At 35.3% G+C, this 25,000-nt stretch overlaps 1 protein-coding gene across 8 annotated transcripts in view; it reads left to right on the forward strand.

Moving 5' to 3' along the window:
• LOC135223692 (uncharacterized) overlaps positions 1-25,000 on the forward strand; it is a 299,245-nt gene that overhangs the window by 72,885 nt on the left and 201,360 nt on the right. The window contains exon 1 of one of the 8 annotated variants that reach the window (XM_064262405.1): positions 8,564-8,644. The exons of 6 other annotated variants lie outside the window; for them this stretch is intronic. In XM_064262405.1, coding sequence (XP_064118475.1) covers positions 8,579-8,644 — 66 coding nt within the window. In that variant the 5' untranslated portion in view covers positions 8,564-8,578. Of the gene's footprint in view, positions 1-8,563; positions 8,739-25,000 lie in introns of those variants that run through there. One more of the 8 variants, XM_064262410.1, reaches the window with a different exon arrangement.

Genomic DNA, 25,000 nt, shown 5'->3' on the forward strand with positions numbered 1-25,000 from the left:
GATTGGAACAATTTCCCAAAGATCCAATTATCACTTCATCCAGTTATAGAGAGGCCTCTTTGGATGTCTATCACCCTTCGGCCTCTATTCAGGAATCGTATCCTGCGCCAATCACCTTTTGTCTTGCAAGCACTTTCGTGATGCAGACTGTTTGCATCTGCTAGTTAATGGGATATCTTTTGTAGGTTCTATTTCTTAAGGGTTCTCTTTGTCAAGCTTTCTTTGACTTCCTTGCATCAGCTCATTGTTCAGAAATTAAAGGGTGGGTGCTAGCGCACGCTTTATTACAATATTGTATATGATATACATATGTAATATATATATATATATATGTATATATATATATATAATATATATATATATCTATTTTTACATTTATATATATATTATATATATATATATATATAATATATATATATAATTATATATATATTTATACATAATAATATATATATATATATATTATATTTACATATATATATTAGATATATATATATATATATTATATTATTTTATAACATAATATATATATATATATATATATATATATATTATACATATTATACTATATATATATATATGAAAATATATTATAATTATTATAGTTATTATATATATATTATTTTATATATATATTATATATTATTTAATACATAATATCTATATATAATATAATAATATATTATATATTTTTATATATATAATATATATATATTATACATAATATAATATATATATATATATTATATTTATAACATTATAACATAATTATATATATTATATATATATATATATTGATTTATACAATATATATATATATATATATATAGATATATATATATATATATATATATATTTATATATTTGTATATACAGACATATTATAACTTTTAACTAAATCATGATAGGATTTTCATATATATATATATAGTATATATATATATATATATATATATATATATATATATATCTATATATATATAGATATATATTTATATATATATATAGATATATATTTATATATATATATATGTATATATATATATATTATATATATATATATATATATATATATATAATCATAAAAGGAACCCATAAAAATGCCAAAAATATAAAAAGTAAGAACTATGTCTCTGAAATATAGTGCGTACTTTCTAGATTTTGGCGTTTGTTTATGGGCGCCTTTTATTAGATAGAATTCTGTTGTAACAACAGTTTTTCCAGTCATTCATATATATATATATATATATATATATATATATATATACATACATATATATATATATATATATATATATATATATATATATATATATATATATATATATATATGAATGACTGGAAAAACTGTTGTTACAACAGAATTCTATCTAATAAAAGGCGCCCATAAAAACGCAAAATCTAGAAAGTACGCACTATATTTCAGAGACTGCTGTCTCTGAAATATATATATATATATATATATATATATATATATATATATATATATATATATATATATATATATAAACAAAATTTTTTTTATCCTCAGAAGGGTAGCACTAGACTACTGTTAACATCCCGATTCTGTGTGGTCATTTTTGGTTTTAGGTTGCTAGCCCAATCCTCTCTTAAGCTTTGGCTGTAACCCACCACAGTCAGGTAACCATTAGGTACTTCACTACTTGGATCAACAAAGTTTTTAGGGACGAGTTCCCATACCCTACGCACGGACCTGTCAGTTGTGAGGTGATCATTTGAGTCGCCGTATCCAAATACTGTATACGTATATGAAATACCCCAATCGTAGGTCTGTTGTTCTATGAGAATAACTTTGACCATTATAAGGAATTGTATGTGAAGTGCACATACCTTGACTGGGGATCCCAATCCATTCCTTTTGCGGTTTATTGTACATGCGATGTAACGATATATAATTTAATAAGCCACGTAAGTATTGGTTATTTTATATATATATATATATATATATATATATATATATATATATATATATATACATGATACACACAATAGATGTATTGTAAATCACACACACGTATATATGATATATAATGTATGTAACGTATATTATATTTAGATAAAAGAAAGAAAACACCACACAAATAGTTTTATGGTTTATTGCATGCATAAGTCTCTCTCTCATCTCTCTCTCTCTCTCTCTCTCTCTCTCTATCTCTCTCTCTCCTATATACTATATATATATATATATATATATATATATATATATATGTATATATATATATATATATTAATGTGTGTGTAAGAACTTGAACCAAATTGTCTTGGTGGCTCAGAAAAACATGTACTAAAATGTATCTCCTGTACATCCACGTGAAAACAGGTATACCTTAATGGTAGCATGACTGTTGTTTCGGTAATTTTCGTAGCAAAGTCATTCTTATGAAGGTCGTAGACTTTACTTTTCATTTCAGTTCAGTTATAAAATATAATTTCTAAAAAGATCAAGGTTGGTATTGTATAAATAAATGATATGCCCTTCGATACCCAGCCGTGATAGGTGTTCCCAGTTATTAGCTGTAGAATTCCCCATCCTCTCTCTCTCTCTCTCTCTCTCTCTCTCTCTCGTCAGCTGCTATTGGCTACTAGCAGATAAATATTTTCAATGGTCTTCGCATCCCATCATTATCTCTATAATAGTAGTATCCTTTTTTAGACCTTATTAACATGACTTAGCTATATCACATATTTCTTTAGCAGTGACTTGCGTGACGTCTGTCACCGAAAGTCATTGTACTGAATTACCCCCAGAGGCTAATGATTATTGAACTCTTAATTTTTTAAGGGTGGGGAGGGCTGGGGGGGAGTTGTGCGGAGAAGTGGGGGGTGGTGATTGTTTATAGATCAAGGCAGCGGTGGTCTGGAAAGGACCAGTTCATGTCGGTTTCGTGTTGTTCAGGCCACGAGTCATGGCCTTTTCGTACGAAATGGCTGGGGAGGGGGTGGATTTTGGGAGGTATGTGCGTGTTGGGGGTGGTGGAAGGGGGGAGGGTGCTGTCCGTAAAAGGAGGCGTGATTGGTGGGCGGGGCACGGTAGAAAAATAACGATATTTTGGGGCTTTGGGTGGTGGTGCTTTGTCGGGAGGCAGGGGGAGAGGGGAAGGGGAGGGTATGAGACTTTGGGGACGGGAGGGTTGGAGAGGTATCCGTTAAATAAAACGCTATGGGTGGAAATATCCCTCGACTTCATGACCTAAATTCCAGATAATAAATAGACGAGAAGGGATATTCTGCAGAGCGAAACTTCAAATTAAGGGGGCTCTCTTCACATGCGCATTAAGGATTCCACATTGATTACTATTACCGACTCTGTATGAAATCAAAATCGCATGGTATTGTTCCACTACCAAACAACCGGTCATCACATTCCGCAAGCGAGAGGCATTCACACCAATACAGTGGGCGTGTTCCCGGGTACGTCTTTGGTACATTTCGCAGTCTGAGGCATGAACGGCTAGTGACAGTCAAGTAGGTAAACTATATATATATATATATTATATATATATATATATATATATATATATATAATATATATAATATTTATATATGTATATATATGCATATATATATTATATATATATATAATATAATATATAACGTAGTATATATATATATATATTATATATATATATATATATATATATAGATAGATATATATATATATATATATATATATATATATATATATATATATATATATATATATATATACATGAGGCAGAAAGTAGGAAGAGAATAGATTTCCCCACCCCACCCCTCTCAAAAAAAAAAAAAACCAGACTGGAAGGATACGATCCTATATTGTAAATCATCTTTGTTACTTGAAGATTTCAACGAAAATTAGGGAAAGGTTGGGCTTTGAGCCGGGTAGTGGAATATTGAAGAGGTGCTTGTGGTTCTAGGAATTTTTCCCTTATTCTAATTGCTGATATTTTAAGTTTCATGGGTATTTGTATTTCACAATTACCAAGATCATGATGAGAACAGATCAACTGAACTTTAAGTCAGATAGTTTTATATTTATTTAGTCTATATTTATACCTGTTCAGTCTTACACACCTTGCTGAGCGTTCTCGTGATCGATGGGTATTTCAGAACACATATGTGGAGACTAAATTCGGAATACCTAACCACCTTTTTTTTTTTCTCACAAGCCTTGAGTTATGCGGATTTTCTTTCTTTCTTTCTCTCTTTCTTTCCTTCTTTGTATTCAGGTTACTGAACTATGTGCGTCGACTTCAAGGGCTGTCACGTACGCCTTTGTTGTGAATAAGAAGTAAGCCGAGAATTAGTTAGCTTCATCTCCCTTTCTCATTAGAATTTGTCTATATATATATATATATATATATATATATATATATATATATATATATATATATATATATATATATATATATATATATATATATATATATATACTATGTGTGTGTGCGTGTAATGTGTATGAAAGTATATAATTGTGCAAGATCATCCTTTTATTTACAGTTGAGATGAATCCTTAGATATACACGTCGTCCGGATTAAACCTGTTTTTTTTTAAATGATTTCGAATTATAAAAGAAAACAAGAGATTCTTACAAATGGAGGTCTGTCTTATTCAGCCCTGTCATAAGAAACCTGACAATGGGCTCTGTCTCCCCGCCATCGCAATAGCCCTTATGTATGGAAACACGACGACCTTCCCGTCACTCAGACGGGCGTTTATTATCCTGCTATTTACCCTTTGTAGAGGAGGTAGGTGGTGGGTGGCCTGTGTGGATTTGTGGGTCAGTCATTGATGTCTGGAGGATGTTTAAATCGAGGCCCTGAGAAACGACGAATAAATGTGACGAGGCATTTTGTGATCCATAAGGCGATGGTGCTTTCATCTCACGGCTCCGGCTGCTTTTCTTAGCGCTGCTGGCGCAACGGAAAACCGTTACCATTTCGTGACTTTTTCCCTCCAGGTCGCTGATTTTCGTCCGGGAGAACATCTGCTGAACATGACGTCGCATGGTGACGTCATGCCCCCGTCCATGAACACGAACCTCCTTCGTCTGATCAATAACCATGTGGAATCCCCCTCCCCTCCCCTCCCCCCCCCCCTCCAGCACCAACCTCTGTCTCTCCCCCTCCCCTCATCCATCCTACCACACTTGGTGCCCCGATGTTGCCAGTATGCGCCCCTGGACAAATTCCCGGCACCCGCTCTTGCCATACTGGTATGAATTTAAGAGTGTGTGTATATATATATATATATATATATATATATATATGTATACATATATATATATATATATATATATATATATATATATATATATAATATGCATGTATGTATATAAGTATGTGCGTGCGCGCGTGTCAAGTGGTCATGACACTAGCCTCATGGGAAAGCTGTCTATTGTTGATTCATATGAGACACGAATCTGTTTAACCATATATATAATTATATATATATATATATATATATATATATATATATATATATATATATATATATATATATATATATATATATATATATATATATATATATATATATATATATATACATTTATACATACGTGTTCAAACAAAGACACAGAATATCATTCACTGTTTTGTTTTACACTTCGAGGCCACACCTCTTTTGTGTGTGAATTCACACGTTCTTCAGGGTCACATTGCTAACCGCAAATGACGAAATTCGCTACCCAAAGGAAAGAGCCGCTTGGAAATGGTTTCCCCCCGGCAACGTGATGTCATAATTGTCCTGAGTAGTATTATATGAAATACATTCTCCAAACCTGTCGTTGAGATGTAAAACTCAGTGCCAGTGGCCTATTTGTTTCCATAACGAAAGATGATTTGTAAATAATTTGTAAATAATGTAAGGATAGAGGGCTGCTTTCTTAGATGTGTCTGAAGGCATCCATTTCTAGGAGAAACGCCTTTTAATTTATGGGGTGGTAGGCTATGGAAGGGTACAGATTTCTGGTTTCTCAACACGTCTTTGGGGATGGGGTTGCTACCCCTACACCCTTTCTTGACTTTAGCATAAGCTGACATCAGTTGACAGATTGATGGGCAGTAGATCGTGAGTGGTCCAAGGACCTAGCAAAGATGGGGATAGCGCTGCACCCATTACACCTTCAGAAGGCTGGGAGGGGTAGGGAAGAGCGGTAATAGTTGCAGTCAACTTGTCGTCGACATTCATTTAGTTGTCGTCATGCTAACAACAAACTTGCCAACATATTTCTACAGCATCTTCGTTGCCATTTGACGCCACACCGGAGTATCAGCTTACCGGTCATCCAGTCTAGACTGACCCCGTTTGCTCTGTTCTCGCTGACTTGTGGCCTTTTGCTTGACGCTTGAAATGAACCGTGTGTTTTGTTGCTACATTCCCTCATCTTTTTCAGTGTCGGCATTCGGCTTCGCCGCTGGTTTAATTAACAGTATGAAGGTTGTAGCCTCTCGCTCGAGCAATGTTAGTTTGAAATCGCAGGCAATGCTAGTCGCTGAAGGTGGAAATACTCATCTACCATTCAGCTACAATTAGTTGCTGCCGCTGGTAATATAAGTCAAGTTCTTTTACAATACCAGTAAATTTCTGAAAAAACTGTGTTTTTTTACATATGAGTGAATTTCGTACAAAAATAGCAGTATTTTTTTCATACAATATTAGTAAATTTCTATCATAATATTAGTATATTTCTTATATATAAGTAAGTTTTTTTATATTGATTGTTAAATTGTTATATTAGTAAATTTCTTGTGCAATATGTATTAGTAAATTTCTTACAAAATATTAACTGATCTCCCAGATAATATTAGTCCTTCTCTTACGTACTTCTGTCACTCAGGAAAACTAGTTTCTTGCTGGGGTACTGTTATTATCAGATGCCTTAGTCGATAGTCCAGGTCATATTAGTCCATAACTAAGGTGGTGTCAGTCGCGTGCTCAGCTGGTTTCAGTCGATCGCCCACCTGTGCAGGTTAAGACTTCCCTGGAACTCATTATGAGTTGTATCGTAGCATGAGTGGCTGTCTGCTCTTTCCTGGAAATGAACTGAGTCATCCCCATTTCTCTTTCACGTTGATTGCATATCTTCAGTGTGTACTGATGTGCACATGCATATGTATAGTGGATCTTGAGATTTTTTTTTCTTTTTTGTATATAATATATATATATATATATAATAGAGTTATATAATATATATTATATCTAATAATTATAATATATTATAATATATATATATAAAGACACTAACGTCTTTTTATCGTTATAAGTAGGTGGGGCTTTCAAAATGAGTCAAATCTGTTGGTATATCCAAGTTTGGGAGTCGCCACAGTCAGCTAACTACCAGCCACTAATTCACAGCATAGAATGTTATTCATTATATCATGAATTCTCATTATTTATATATATATATATATGTTTATATATATATATACATATAACTATCATACATACATACATATACATACATACATACTACATCATACATACATACATAATACATACAACATACACAATAATATAAATATACATATATCATAGGAGTGTACGTATAAACGTGCAATTTGAATAACAGGTGTGACTACACACAGTTGTCAGTGTAACGATTAAAGTCAAGTTTATCCTGATTAGCATTTGTAAACGCTGCATCTTGAAGATTGATCCGCATTCTCTTCATTCTGCCGCATTCGCTGAGGTGACGCGGATATTAAATCACGATTCGCTGATTTATTCATTTTATTTTATTCCAATTTTGGAATCTTCCTTTTGCTTCCGTTTTCTCTTTTTTATGTATTTATTCTTTGACAGTATCACTTTCGTTTGAGACAGTTCCTTTCTTTCATTTTTTTACACGTAATTTGGCGACTTAGGACAACGGTTGTATTTGGCTTGTTCGTCACAGCGCTGGTCTCTAGATCAGTCAAATTAGGCACCGCGGGACAGGTCGATGCTTGTTCAAGCGCAAAAAGCTTAAAAAGCTATAGTAGACTCACATCAGCCGTGCATTTGATGTCTAGGCCAGTCCCTCACGACACTCCTGATTGGCTGTTGATAAGCCCATGACGGGGCTGCAAACTCTTAGTTTCCCTCGAGAGTTCACATGGCCAGGATGTATGTTCCATCTCTCTCGAGGTATACGGCTTTCAGGAGAGGTGGAACAAACATCCTGCCTATGTAAACTCTCGAGAGAGACTGAGAGTTTCCAACCCTGTCAGTGGCTTCTCAACAGCCAAACAGGAGCGTCGTAAGGGATTGGCCTAGACGTCAAATGCACAGTTGATGTGAATCTACTATACTATGATCGTGACTGTAACATGTGATGGATCAGTGAAATTAGGCGACATTGGTCGATGCTTGGGTGGGTGCCTGTCCTAAAAGCTTCCATGACCATGCCTGTATCATGCAAATTTTGGTAGCGCCAGTGAGTCACAATTTAGGCCTACAATGAGTGTGTGACTGAGAAAATAGACAGCAAAATTTGCTGCTGCATTGATATGAATGATTGGAGGCAGAAGAAGAATAAAAAAGCATAATATGGAACTTTGATATGAATATGAATGATTGGAGGCAGAGGGAATGCATTGGTCATGGCGCGCCTCTGGCTTATTTACGCCCGTCAGTGCCAATAATGTTTGGCCACGAGTAAGTTTAGCCCCGTCGCCTTTTGCGTGTTGCCTGCGGTGGAATTCGTGCCCGTCTTCCAGGTGCCTGCCTTCCTCGGTTCCGTCTGGAGCAGGTCAGTGGCCTGCCGAGCCAGGAGAGAGAGAGAGAGAGAGAGAGAGAGAGAGAGAGAGAGAGAGAGTATTGTTGTCCACGCAGTTGGCTGTTGAAAACGCGATTTTTACTGTAATTAAAATAGGTAGACAGTTGTGAAAGACGTCATTGTTTGAAAATGTTTTAAGAAGGGAAAAATAGGGAATTTTTCCAGCTATACGACTGACTTAGAGAGAGAGAGAGAGAGAGAGAGAGAGAGAGAGAGAGAGAGGGAGAGAGAGAGAGAGAGAGTATTCTGCATTCAGTCGGCTGTTGAGAATAAAAGTTGTACATATTTTAAAATTGATAAAAAGTTGCAAAAGAGGACATGGTCTAAAAATGTACGAGGGGAAAAGAGATAGAATTTTAGTTTAGAGAGAGAGAGAGCGAGAGAGACAGAATGATGTTTCCAACTTGTTGCTACCAGTATTAATAGACTGACTGACATTTTATTGTACCTGGTGTTAGCTGTTTAATTTGCCACTTTTTGTTGTGTATTGGATAGATATTTCTGCAAGATGAAATATTTTAGTTTATTTTTATATGTTATTATCATTGAGATTTCATTATTGATATGTATCATTGAAAAACTGTAGTTTATTTTTATTATATTTTCCTATGCGGAATTCCCTGTACTTGAAATAACAGCGAAGGAAACGCATGAAAAGTAGAAGTATATAAGTAAACGCCACTAAGGAAAATTATACAATGCTGATGTTGAAACTAACGTTTCAAGGTTGACTTTTGTCTGAAATCGCTCGTGTGTGATTTGTTATAATTACAAACGTTTTTCTTCCCGCTGAACAAATGCGTTGTGAAATTTGATGGGTGTTGATATTCTTCGTTGTAAATATGACATATATTTAAAAAATGCTCTGAATTCTGTGGGAGGCTGAAAAAAAAACTTTAAAAAAAAACCTGTGAATGGATAGATATTTCGTCATTACACTTCAACTAGTACAGAATTCTCAAATTGCAAATTTTTGTCGCCACAGCAAATAGTTTTTAAAGCGAAATGATGACTTTACAAATTCCTTTGTTGGAGACTTGAAATTTCAGGCACTGCTAAGAGTGCCATTGCCAGTGTTCCTTTCAAAAGTGGTACGAATACAGATATTCCGTTTTGGGCAAAATTCTGAGTGAATGAGCAGTGAATACATCGTCCCACTTCTTCGACAGAAATTACTTTTAACTTTGTCAGGCTAATTTCGGTTTTTTCTCATTCATACGAATGCGTTCAACGTGATTCGAACACACACGATTTTAAGTACAAAAAAAAAAAAAAAAAAAAAAAAAAAAAGAACATGCACTACACACACACACACAGGAACGTAATTGGAGTTTTACATGCATAAAACGTTTACGACAGAAAACCTTGCGACTTCAGTCTTTCTAATGTTTAATGTGAACACCGTATATTTTTGTATCTCTTTTGCTTCTTTGATTTTTTTATCTTTCCTGACGACGTTACCGAAGCCTACAAATCACGCTGGACCTTTATTTGTCATCTACCTCATTCACATGTCAAGTACACTCACAAGGACATCTGGAATAGTCACTTTTCCCTTATGTAACTTCCTTCTTGCATATGCGATCTATCTTCGTCCTTCGTTTTACTTATTGATAATTTATTTTTGGTGATTGAATCTTGTCCGGGCAAAGTTGATATATATATATATATATATATATATATATATATATATATATATATATATATATATAGTTGATGAAATGTCTGAATAAACGTCAGTCCTCGGTGATACGCTATGGCATCAAATTTAAATTAAAGCAGAACCTTGAAGAAAAAGCTTGTAACATATGCCAACCTCATCCCGCCTTGATAAGCTGCAGACCTGGTGACGTCACCGAGTATCAAACGCGGAACACCGCGAGTCCATGACACGGGAAATGAATCTCCTTCTGGCTCCTCTCCAATTTTGTGCGGGTGGAGAAAATCCTTAAAGAAATGGATTACGCTGCGTTAGGGATGGTCACATTTCCCTTCGCTCCTCCAGCGAGCAGAAGTTTTGGCGCCATCCGCTCCCTCCCGTGTGGCTGTGGGGGCTGCAGATAGCATACAACTGCGTTTTCTGACAGCTCTACGTTTTCTACCTCCTAGACTTAGGATATTGCCGTCAAATTTGGAACTAAATGGCCTATATTGGTGGCTAAAGAACGCTTCTCTCTTGCGTGTGCTCAAGCACATGATTTTTTTTAATAGTTTAGACCTAGTCACTGGGCACTACCAATGGCAAGATAAGACTGAACACAATAGAAAATGTGCTCGTGTGACTGTATTACACACTCCATTTTGTCGTGCCTACGTCCACACTTCTTCGGCAAAATGATACAGATATCCACTTGCATCGAGACCTCGCTTCTGCCAGTCATGATTAGTGTCATTATTTTTTGTTATTGAGAGAGGCAAACGTTAGTCATGAATAACATTTCAGATCCCATTACCTTCCAAGGACAGATTCCAAGGAATAGAATTGTTCTGTGTGGAGATGTGAAAAACAATACGAAGAACACAACAAATATATTTTGATTGATAAACAAACAAGGAGAAATGCATACGGAATGAAAGAATAAATAACAATGTCTTTAGCTTATCTGCACATAAAAAGCAATGTAAGCTAGAAAGCCTGGGGATCAACAGTAAGGCATCTGTGATGTTATTTTGATTTTGGCAAATTGCCACTGATTGGCTTAATGGCTCGAGGCGATTCCATGTTATGTGGTGCCGTGTTGATTGGGGATTTAGATTTAAGCGCAGTTTTTCCAGTTTTGTTAGTTATCAGAGTTTCTTATGGTATCTTTTAACTATCGATAATATAAATACTAAATTGTGTTATAATATACCTCTTAAATGTGAAGTTGCGTGTGAATTAGTGGGACAAAACTATATATCTATATATATATATATATATATATATATATATATATATAGATATAATATATATATATATGTGTGTGTGTGTGTGTGTGTGTGTGGTGTGTGTGTATAATATATATATATATTATATATAATATATATATATATATATATATATATTTATATTTATTTTTCTGTAGCCACACATTCAGCAACCTTAAAGATATGTAAGCAACATTATATATCACTACAGAAATTGGATTGTCAAGCATCCACGCTTGTCTGTCTGTGGACAAGTATTCTCGAAAAGTAATTAATGAGTTTCAGGGAAATTTGGCAGAGGAGGGGGGTTGGGGGGAGGGGCTGATAGGTAGGAGAGCGAATTAGACTTCCAGATAAATTTCAGAATTTATATCTGGATCGGACTCCAACATTTCCTTTCATTTTCGGTAACATAGAGGTATTGAGAAATACGCCAGTCTTTTTTTCTTTTATTATTATTATTATTATTATTATATATTATAATTCAAATGCCGTGATCTGGATGGAAGTTATAATGAAATAGCCTAGCAGCCTCCGGGATTTTATGCTGATTAATGGCAAATTCGACTTCCTTTGGCGCTCTCTCTCTGTTTTTGTCTCTCTTTCTGACTGTTTAACGCAAGTGATGACTCACTCGAATAGATCATTCTCTCTCTCTCTCTCTCTCTCTCTCTCTCTCTCTCTCTCTCTCTCTCTCTCTGAGGAAGGTGAAACTGGTTTGACTGTTCAACGGAAGTAATATCCCACTCGAATCTCTCTCTCTCTCTCTCTCTCTCTCTCTCTCTCTACCCCCTTGATACTGGCAATGCACATTCCCCCTAACTATTGGCGCAAGCATCATTTAACTTGATTCACTGGTATGACGTCACCGCCCTCTTTCAGGGTATTAGGAAAATGAGGACAAATAGCCGAAGAGAAAGGAGCTAAAGGAATCAAATGTTATTAGGAGAGAGAGAGAGAGAGAGAACGCACTTGTATGAAGTTGCGAAATTGATGTTGATTAGCTCTAAGAGAGAGGCACACAAACAGACAGACTGAATTGAATACGTTCACAGACAGGTACGAGAGAGAGAGAGAGAGAGAGCGAGGTTTCACCTTTGTAAATCGACATATATCAGTGTATAATGCTGTCAGGAGCTCTTGATATGAATGATACGACAAATGTGATTGGGCGTGACATGACTGGTCCGTCAAGGCTTAAGATGCCGATTATGCATAAAATACTTCTTTTACTTCTTCATTTTCATCGTCATGTAACTCTGAACTAGGCCATCGACAGCCAGCCAGCGATTAGCTTCAAGTTTCATCGCAATGGCCTTTCATCATTAGTATCATTGCATACAGATGCCGGCTGTTATCATAGGTATCATAGCATTTTTCCGGATATCTTAAGCATCATCGCATTTTCATCCTGTTGTCATACGTGTCATTGCATCTTCATGCTGTTATCAGAAGGGTCATCGCATTATAATCTTGTTATCTAAAGTATCATCGGATTTATATCCTGTTATCCTAAGTATTACTATCATATTGTCATGCTGTTACCCTAAGTGTCATCATTTCATTTTGTTATGAAAAGTTTCATGACATTTTTATTCTGTTATCAGAAGTGCCATCACATTTTCATGTTATCACAAGTATCATCACATTGTCGTGCTGTTATATTGGTTATCGTTTTCATGTTGTTTTCGTAAGTATCATCATATTGTCGTGCTGTTATCTTGGGTATCATTTTCATGCTGTTATCATAAGTATCATCACATTGTCGTGCTGTTATCTTAAGTATCATTACACGCTGTTATCTGACGCATCATCGCATCTTCGTGCTCTTATCAAAGGTATCATTGTATTTGCATCCTGTTATAAGTATGATTATACATCCCTTGGGACTTCATTCCTCAAAGCTTTTATGCCTTACTTTCCTGAATATCAAACATTATAAAAGAGTTGTTTTTGGAAATAATAAGGCATTTCCTGAACAGTGCTGAATGTCCCAAAACCTAATTTATGTCTTAAATGGTATCGTATGACTCGTATGTTATCAATTATCGCAAGCATTTTGTAATGTATTATGTATTAATAAGTGTCTTGAATATTATTGTAGACACTAGATGTCAGTGTTTTACCTGAAGGTTGTTGTATGCCCTAAATATCCCATATACCAAGTATTCCTTTTCGCAGTAGCGAATGTCAAAGGTCCTCATCAATAACCTCCTATATGCCTTAGGACACGGAGTGAACCTGGGCAGCACCGAAGGTCCCCCGACGGGTTCCCACGATGAAACCGGGTCAAACCGGTTAGTGTGATCTCCTCCTAATAAGGGAAATGTCCCAATGGTTTAATTGAGGTCGACCCAACAGGATAAGTGCCACCAGGCGACTTGTCTGACGATGGGAGACACAAAAGGAGAGAGAGAGAGAGAGAGAGAGAGAGAGAGATCCTACGGGAATATTTATATCTGATTATATCATAAATATACATATATGTTATTATATATAATATCTATATATATATATATATGTTTTATATATAGCAATATATATATGTGTGATATATATATATATATATATATATATATACATATATATATATATATATATATATATATATATATATAATCCTAACTCCGTTATCCTATGGAAGGGTTGGCTTCAGAGGGTGTTAACCAACCGTCTGCTAGAAGTTCGTCTTGAGATGAGGTTGCTAGTCACACGCCCCCATATAGAAGGACAAAATAAAATAGAGTTGAATGGTGCAGTGTGTTTGAAGAGTTAATCATCCTTCTGTGTAGCTGCATAGTTAGACTAAATTTGCGCAAGTTTTTTGCACAGGGCTTTCATCCACCATTTAGCATTGAAAGGCTCGATGTGTCCGTTGTGTTTTCTCTCGAGTCACCTCTTGTTAATGGAAAGAGCTTACTATTAAAAAACACATAACGTGGTATATTTACGACCATATCATCAGTCCCTGAGGTGGGTCACCAAATATTTGAGGTCTATTACAAATGTCCCCTTTTTGTTTGGTCTGCAAATGCAACGACGAAACCTCTGAGGATTCCAAGTTTCCCGTGATTGATCTGGAAGCTCTTATGGACCCCAATGCGGCGAGAGAGCGAGCTCCGTGTGGTGGGCGGGTGGGGCGTGTGGGCGGAGTTTGTTTGCCCTCTCTCTCTCTCTCTCTCTCTCTCTCTCTCTCTCTCTCTGTTTGTCTTTGTAGGTCTGTCTTCGGCTATTCAGCTGCGTTACTATGCACCTTCTGTTTATCAGTCCTTGCTTGTGGCTCTGTATGTCTAACTAAATGTGTGTCTGTGTCTGCATATCTGTCTCTCTTTCTCTCCAACTGTACCCATCTTTGTATTTGTTTCAGCCTGTGCGTCTATTGCTGTCTGTCTCTTACGGCTACTCTGTCTAACTCTGTTCACTTATTTGTCCAACTCTTTCTTTCAGTGCACATGAGGCCTTATGGTTGTTCACTATATATGCATACATGTTTATGTCTGTACACAATATCTGTCTGTGTCTTTAACTCTCTTATTTCTGTCTGTATCTTCGTGTCTTATTTCTGTCTATGCAGCAATATCTGTGTGTATCTTTGTCTGTCTTATTTCTGTCTGTGCAACATTTTCTCTGTGTATCTTTGTCAGCCTTGTTTTTGTCTGTGTAGCAATATATTTATCTATATCTTTGTCTTATTTCTGTCTGTGCAGCAATGTCTCTGTGTATCTTTGTCAGCCTTATTTTTGTCTGTGTAACAATATATCCGTTTGTATCTTTGTCTGTTTGTGCAACAATATCTCTGTCCGTGTCTTTGTCTGTCTTATTTCTGTATGCAACAATATCTCTGTCTGTTCAGAAATAACTGGCTGTTCGTCTGTTTGTGCACCTGTATCTCTCGGTACATGTAACTGTTCATTTACCCGTTTCATTCGTGTCCCGACGCAGGATTCTTGAACTGCATGTTTTTAAAGAACTTTTTTTTTTTGCTAGTAAGAAGGCTTCGATTCTTATTACATAGGGGCCGAAGGGTCCGAGACGCGCATAAGTACTCACAATTGGAAACAGAGGAAAGCGGAACACACAATTTGATAAATGACATACTTATTGGCACTTCAACATTTTCACTTTTTTTATTTTATGTATTTGTTATTGTTCTTAATCAGGATGCCGTCAGTAGATTTAATCCTATAAAGTGACGTCACTAGACCCATGACCATATAAATAAGACAAAGATAACGAGATCGTAATGCGTAGAATTTTTCCCCAGCCCATCCCATTTCCCCTTCTTAATAGACTGTTCCATTTTCAAGCTCTCTTTTAATAATGCATTAAACCCTATCTCGCAGGGAAGGACGTCTTTAGACCCTTCGCTTCAGAAAAATAAAAGTTTTTGCGGGTCAGTCTTATGTGTTTTATTCAAGTTTGCTTTTACATAACGTGGCAACGTTGCACCTAGTTCTTAGATACCGTAAATACCTTGTTTGTTTATATAACTACCTAAAAAAACAACGTCAATATAAGGAGCGCTCAACATCATTATTTTGTAATGTAAGATTTTAAAATGTATACTGAAGCTAGTGAAAAAAACAAGTAGTAATAGAACTGAATTAAAGAGTTTATTCTTTCCTTCTCCTCACATTAAACCGTCGCCAGGAGAGAAAGGTTTCTTAACCACTTCTTCGCAACAAAAGTCTTTTTAGTTCAATATATCTGGTGAGAGTGTTCTGTGCTGTAATTCTTTGGTAACTCATCGATGCAAAATTTCGTTCATTCGATTTGGCAATGCAATTAATGAATAGAATTCTTAACTGTCATGAGATCGATTTCTTTGCACAATCATCGTGCTCGGTTTTCTCTCTCTCTCTCTCTCTCTCTCTCTCTCTCTCTCTCTCTCGTGGAAGGAAATCTTAGACACAGTTGGTTTCCTGAAGCTGATGGTGTTGTCAGTCAGTCACCGATTGAGGTAACTCAGATGTCGGTGAAACTCTCTCTTCGTGGATATTAAGATATGATGATTTATCCTTTATTTATTTATTACCAGTTGGTTTTCTAAGGTTATCGATTAGCTAAATCGCCGGAAATTATTAGAAAATATTGCGGTATAATTTATTTTTACTCTTCACTATTTCTTAGTAGTATTTGATTAAGAGTTATTAATATTTATTTTCTCGTAGATGATGTTCAAATTTTTCAATGATAGTCTTTTTTTGCCTATGATTTAGTGAGCATTTCAATAATAGTATGGCTGATAGTGTGCATTTTAAAATATATTTAGTTATGAAAGTACCTCTTTAATGATATATGAAGTGTTTGCTCTTTTGTAATGCTTATAATTTGAGTAAGAGTAACAATATAAAAGTGTTTAAAATAATAAGAACAGTAGAGTGACCGTACTTTTACTTAATGAATGTATACAATCAACATAATGATTGACATCTGCTCATAACTTTTCTTTCAAGCATTTTGAAGGCAAATAGATTTGTAGAGATTAAATGAGTCCATTAATCTCTCTTAACGGTAAACGGGAAGCAGAAGAAACGAAAGGCATTATATGACGACAAGATTCACGACGAAACTTAACACTAGCGTCGTGGAAAACATCGCTTGCCAAGATGGGTGTCGTGTTTCAGGTCCGTATTTTCAGGTAGAACCGACCTACTGATTGATGCGCTATTGAAAGATTTTCCTTCCGTTTATGTACACGCACACACACACACATACACACGCACACGCACACGCATATATATATATATATATATGTGTGTGTGTGTGTGTGTATTATATATATATGTGCTTGTGTGTGTATGCACATTAGTATTTTCATAATCATGAGTATTTATACATGCATTCTTGTATGTAGTTTATTTATTGTTCCATATTTTAATCCATATTTAAACGGATGTGTTCATATTGCAAGCCCCTTATTCATTGTCTGTAAGTATGTATTCCCTTATGTACGTTACGTAAATTCATACTTTAAAATTGCTTACCCTACCATCCCCTAATGTACATAAATACACGAATATATTTATGAATGAACCAACAATAAATATCAGCGTAATAGCTTTTATTCGAAAATGACAGAACTATGTCCATTTCATTGAAAATATTATATCATCCTTGATTTGCCCTTGCAGTAACATTTCACCAAAAAGTCATATACGGAAATGTTTTGTTGTGCGATCTACTCTATTGTTAAACATCACTGTCGATCGCCTTTCCCTGAATATGATCGAACCTGATTTGTCTTATAAACTTGTATAGCAACAGCAAAAAGTCGTCTACACCGACTTCTTCCCTGTCAGAAAAACAGTTGCTCATGAAGGCGCACGGAATAGTCTCAATCATTTTTGCAACTGCACGTTTTGGCCTTGATTAGTCACAATTCAACTTACGAGCATTTTCAGTAAGTCTGTTGTCGCTGGGCTTCTTCCGCCTGTCATGAGGGTTTGTGGACTTTCCTGTTCTAAATCCAAGTACTGGACGAAGCTTCAGCGTAGGGTCAATGACCTCGCTCGTACAAGAATTATTTTGTTTAAACTTCCTACATCTTAGGTGCTTGGTGTAATCGGTGTTGGGTTACATTGAAGCCCATATGTTTAGTAAGAGTAACTGTTGAATTAAAAATGATGTTTAAAGATTTTTATTGTGGGACTCAGAGCTCAGTTTAAAAATCTGTATTAATTCACAACAACATTTCTCCTGAACATTTAAATATTCCAAGAGTGGGCGACTTTTCTTGTAATATCCAGTCATTTTTATGCGTTTGCTTTGTAAACAAACTACTTCATCATGTCATTAAAGCTGGTTGGCCGCGGCTTCTATCGTAGGAATGCCCTTTATTTGTATTTTTAAGAATTAGGACAGTTCCTAGATTAGGGGACTGCAAATGATATCATTCCTGTAGAAACAGGATATTGCTGTAGTAAAAAAAAATAGTTCCTGGAAACGATATTAGTCATAATGACTTGTGTAGGAAGCTTCTATCAAATGCATTATTATTATTATTATTATTATTATTATTATTATTATTATTATTATTATTATTATTATTATTACTACTACTATTGATAAAAAATATATATTCAGATGGTACAAGGATAACGCAGAACAGAATTTTCGTATGTAAATAATTGAAAAAAAAAGATAAACGAAATAAAGAAAATGGGAATTAGATACATAAAATAAATCACAGCGATAAATATGTAGGCATAAGATAAGCTAAGTACTCAGAGTTCGTACTTCCTCCAACGTATATAAATATATATATATATATATATATATATATATATATATATATATATATATATATATATGTGTGTGTGTGTGTGTGTGTGTGTATTATAAATATCTATGTATAATTTGTGTGTTTGTGTGTGTGTATCGTAAGTATATATATATAATATATATATATAATATATATATATATATATATATATATATATACATATATAACTGAAATCAAAACCAATGTTAAAAAAAAAAAAAATTATTTTGATTATAAAAAATTATTAAAACGAAAAAAATAATTCCTGTATTACTCAGTAAATTTAAATTTTATTCATACTATATATATTAAAATGTAATCGTAACACACTTGGCCGATAATTTTATGAATTCCATCAGTCTCCTTTGTCGAGAAGCGCCAAACTTGCAGCCTAGGAAAGATATTTTGTTTTGTTTTGTTTTTGCGAGAGAGCGAAACCTGTTTGTCTTGTTTTTAGGGTGTATTACATTGGCTCACCTGCTCTGTTGCATAATGCGACCACTGTTCAGCCAGAGGGCTGCCTCGAGTTTTCCAGTGTGCCCCGAGCCTCTCTCTCTCTCTCTCTCTCTCTCTCTCTCTCGTATATATATATATATATATATATATATAGATATATATATATATATATATATATATCTATATATATATATATATATATATATATTGTATATAGTATAATATATATATTATATATGTAACGTGGTATATGTGTATACTCACATACATTCTTTTAATATCTAGAGATACCATGTTTCACATTACTAAATTTCTCTCTCTCTCTCTCTCTCTCTCTCTCTCTCTCTCTCTCTCTCTCTCAAACACACATCCCAGCTGCAGTGCAAGATTCTTGGAAAATAGATGAGGTTTTGCTATTTAGCGTCGAATTTAAATGTATTGACTCTGCTCCCATCAGCCAGGGAACTTCAGTATGTATGTATGTACAAACACGATAAGACTAGCGCCATATGATGCGGTTGAGTCGTTTTGTTTGACCAGTGTTCGAATCTTGTTCCCCCATGTATGTCTATATCTGCAGCCTCCCGGGAATCTGCATCATCCGAACAAAACTGCTCGAAGTGGTGGTTTCCTGTTTCCTAATAACGACAATGACAGAAGCCATCATTGGTGATATGACCTCTCTGGTCATATGACATAACTTATATCTCAGTAGAGATCTGTCCCCTCCGGTGCATAAGCCCTTGCTGTTATGAGTTCGTGCTCCTCGGTTTGCAGAGTTGAGGTGCTGCGATTTCACACTGCTTATCACTCGAGGTCTCTTGTACTATGTAACGTTCTTCCTAATGTGTCTCTTGTTGTTTTTCTAGATTATCTAGATTAAGCTAGACTTAGGCCACCGCGATTCTTTGTTCATGATATCGGCTTGGAAGAGCAGACAGAAATGTGAAATAGAGTGAGAGGCCAGGTGTTCACTTCTGGACGCTGACTAGACAGGGCATTGTGGCTTTTCATCCTTATACCATTCTTATTTCGTTCTATTTGGGATGTCACGTTCGTGCGGTTATGAAACAAAAGTGTAACTGTGCAATAAAATGTTATTCAGTATTTTTAATATATCCTAGTGTTGAGTTTAGTTTTTCCTTTGTCTGCGGTTGAAAAAATAGGCTGCGTAAGCCAACATCCAGTAACTTAAAATACATATCTAAAATGTTTAGGTACTGCACCAGCTGTAGCCCCATTTATTCTCTCGCACTGATACTCTCTGAGCCAAGAAATTTCTGTCCAAACACGGCTGGATAGTTTATACCGTATACAGTACATCAACTTGAGAAAAGCTTACGAGATATTAAAATCAATGAACTTCTAAACGACATCATACAAAATATTTCTATGATAAATGAACTGAAAAACTAATTGAGACTATGGAAGCGTATGCATTATTGGTTTAAAGGCTACTTTTTCTCATCAGTTACATATGTCTGTATCTGATTTTTTATGTTTTGTTTATTTTGCTTTATTTTTATTGTTAGTCGAGCTCTATTTTTATTGTTTTTATCTTTTTCATGAATAAGGATATTTTCTAACGTTGCCTGCCCACCAAATCATTGATTTTTATTGGCTTCAAAGGAATAGGTTCAAGTTTAGTAAATAATAATCATGATAATACAAATCATCTTCCTTCATTATATTTAACTTTTCATATAAACACAGCATTTTTTGAAAGCTAGCGTGTGTGAGACAAACTAAACGAACACACGCCACTTTCGTATGGCCGCCAGCATTGTCAACTTATTACGAATTTCGGTGGCAGAATGTTAACAAATGCTAAAGGGGAAAAAAGAAAAAATAAAGTGGTCGGGTGGAATGCTTTGGAGGGATTAGATAATGTCTAGCGTAGAGTAATGAATGGTCAGGAATAGTCATTGTGGTTGAGACCCGTTTCTGTTTATTTGCTAATATTTGTTCATTTGAATTCTGATCTCTATCCCCTTCGAAGGTTTGTAATCCTCATCAAAAGAGTGCGTTAAAGACAATTATTATTATTTTTTATTTAATGAGTACCTGTTTGCGAAAGGGCCCGGGTTCGAATCCCAAGGAAGCCAAAACGTTTTAAAAATTTTCCGTGAAGTCCAATTGCATATTTGTTGACCTAACCATCGAATTGTGCACCCGCTATAGTAGATTCACATCAGCCGTGCATTTGACGTCTAGGCCAGTTCCTTACGACGCTCCTGATTGGCTGTTGATAAGCCAATCACAGGGCTGGAAACTCTGTGATTGGCTTATCAACAGCCAATCAGGAGCGTTGTAAGGGAAGGGCCTAGACATCAAATGCACGGTTGATGTGAATTTACTATAGATAGTAAGCGATGATTGACTGCAATCAGAATTGAGAATGGCGTGGAGTCGAGCACCTCATCCCATTAAACCTACAAACACTGACACTTTTTGGAGCTACTTTCTCTCTTAAGGGATAAAGGCTTAGTATTAAATCATTATAGTAATGCGCAGATGAATTTGGTTTAAAGCATGAAAAGAAAATAATATAAGTAAAAAAAAAATGGGACATTTTCAGTATCATTTCAACATAAATGATTAGGTTTTAAGCATAAACAGAAAATAACGTAAGTAATAGAAAAGGAAAGTTTAACCAAGATGGAAAGCAACAGCTGACGATTATAGTGAGAGCCTCAGCGTACAGACAGCATGCCAACGTTCGATGACTTGCACGTAATTATGTACCACATACTCACCATATACACAAGCACGACGTGCACTTACGGTATCAGTAACCTTTATTAACTAACTACGCAACCAGAGAGAGAGAGAGACGGACATCAATTATTGCGTTACAAACTAACAGGATGTGATCATTTGCTCTCTCTCTCTCTCTCTCTCTCTCTCTCTCTCTCTCTCTCTCTCTCTCTCTCTCTCATCGTAATCTCAGTGTCTAGCCGTACCCTTACACAAACACATTTACCCTCCATTCATAACTTCGCCTCAAGTTCATTCGTGTGGTTATTTCTTATTTTGGGTGCAAGGTCTCTCTCTCTCTCTCTCTCTCTCTCTCTCTCTCTCTCTCTCTCTCTCTCTCTCTCTCTCTCTCAACACGTTGTCGGTCGTGTTTCATAATTCATAATAAATTAAACAATGTTCTCTAATTCATATAAATGTGGAAACTGTATTGACATGTAATAATAATAATAATAATAATAATAAAATAATAATAATAATAATAATAATAATAATAATAATAATAATAATAATTATTATTATTATTATTATTATTATTATTATTATTATTATTATTATTATTATTATTATTATTATTATTATTATTATGTTGATATTAAAGTTGTAATAATCATTGTAGTTTTGGCATTTATTAATACTTCCATTATTATTATTATTATTACCCCAGCGTCCCAGAATTTCCACAGAGTAAAATGCGGACGTCGCCATTAAAAGCCACGAGTTGTGCCTTCCTTATTTATGCCTACTACGTAGTAATATAGTTGGGAATGACCGTCACCAATAGCCCCCATTTCCTGTGTTTCCAGGTGACCTCCACTACAAGCTAGAGAGAGAGAGAGAGAGAGAGCGCATCCACTAGTCCGTCATGCGGGTTGTTTTGATTTCATTCATTACCTCCGCCAACGAAGTTGGAAGGATGTTATGTATTCTCCTGTGTCTCTTTTCTCTGCTGTCCAGTTTGTTTGTGTATCTCGACGTACTGCAGTTGGATTTCAGTCAAATTTTGTGGGGGAATCAGCTATGGGCCAATGAATATCTTTGTAAATTTTGAGATGATTCTGAATACGGATTAATGTGTTATAAGTTCACACTATTTCTCGGTGTGCTGTAGTTGGATTTCAGTAGATTTCGAAAGAGGGATCTGCTATGGGCCATTGAATAATTTAATAAATTTTGAAATGGTTCCGGATATCTAGTAAGGCGAGCTAATTGGTTCACAATATATCTCAGTATGTTACAGTCGTATTTAATTACAATTTTATATAGGGATCAACTATGGGTCAATGAACAGTATCTTGTTAAATTTTGGGGTGGTTTCAAATGTGGAGGGAGGTGTTCTTATCGATTCACAATATATCTCAGTATGCTATTGTTGGATTTGATTAGTCTTATGTGAAGGAATCTGCTATGGGCCATTGAGTAATTTGTGAAATTTTGAGATGGTTCAGAATACGGATGAAGGTGTAGTATGAATTATAATTTCCACTTGTTGAACTTGTCGTGTTAAGGCAATTCTGTTCTACTTACCTTATCCTTCTCCGTCATTTTAGGGTAAACGTGACGTGTTCTCGACCTAATGTAACAAAACAGCGGTCGACTTATTGCTCACAAGGTAATTGCAGATTGTTATTTCCTGTAATAATGAAAAGGACAATGGATGACTTTGGTTTCTGGGCTTACTTTCCATTGGATTTCTGGCCTCATTGTAGCCCCATTTCTAGTTCGCATCTCTCTCAATTGTTTATTTTGGTTCAGTGAAGGGTAAATAATTTATTGGTTTAAATTTTAACCATTTATTCTATTTTTGGAAAAAAAGAAAGTAAGAGGAGACCGAAGACGCTCCTTATGCGTGGTGTGACTCAGGAGCTCTCTCTCTCTCTCTCTCTCTCTCTCCTTCTAGTTCTTTTAGCTTTGATATCTGTAACATATGATGCATTCATGGTATTTGATCCATTGTAATGATTCAAACAGTAGCATTTCGTTTTGATGGATTTATACCATGATAGTACACTCACAAATATTTTTGTACGTATGTATGTATGTATGTATGTATGTATGTATGTATGTGAAATCCCCGAAAGGATTTTCAGTAATATACTCATATCTCTAGAGAAAATCCATTTATTCTTTTAAAATCTTTTTGTTGCAAAATGAGTTTCCATTATTTTAATCTGTGAAAATTAAATGGAATTTGTGTTTAAATGATATTCGGGGAATAATCATGCATGCGCCGTCGCCCCTTGCTTCCGCCTTGGTATTCTCAGGAATCATGATCAATTCATATTTCTTGCAACCGAGATGTTGCAAACCAACCACCACACCACCGCCACGACTTGATTGGGTCTGACTTGAATCGTCTGCGGTGGAGGCTGCAAATTTAAACTGAGTCTGCTGAAAAAAGATTTTCCTCTCTCTCTCTCTCTCTCTCTCTCTCTCTCTCTCTCTCTCTCTCTCTCTCTCTCTCCTCTCTCTCTTACTCTCTCTCTCTCACACACACACACACACACACAATTAGCCTTAAAGAATGGAAATAAAGAATTAGAATTAATACTTTCAGAATACATGTATCTGGTTCTTGTATATTCTTGTGCACGTGTGTCTGGCCTTTCCAGATTATAGTAGATCATTTTCTTTACAATGGTGTTTAGAAGAGATCCGAACCATTGAATTTTGCATAATGTAACCATTTCTCTCTTGAATATGAATATTTTTCCCTCTGCATTATTTGCGTCCGTTGCTGTCATTAGAATTCACCATTGTTCGTATCCTATAACGAAACTTTGTGCCTGGGATCGATGTGCTTTTGATATACGGAAAAAAAGGAAAGGTAAATGACGCCAAGATGCAGACA

This window comes from Macrobrachium nipponense, chromosome 10 (genome assembly GCF_015104395.2).
Source record: "Macrobrachium nipponense isolate FS-2020 chromosome 10, ASM1510439v2, whole genome shotgun sequence".
Classification (NCBI taxonomy): domain Eukaryota; kingdom Metazoa; phylum Arthropoda; class Malacostraca; order Decapoda; family Palaemonidae; genus Macrobrachium; species Macrobrachium nipponense.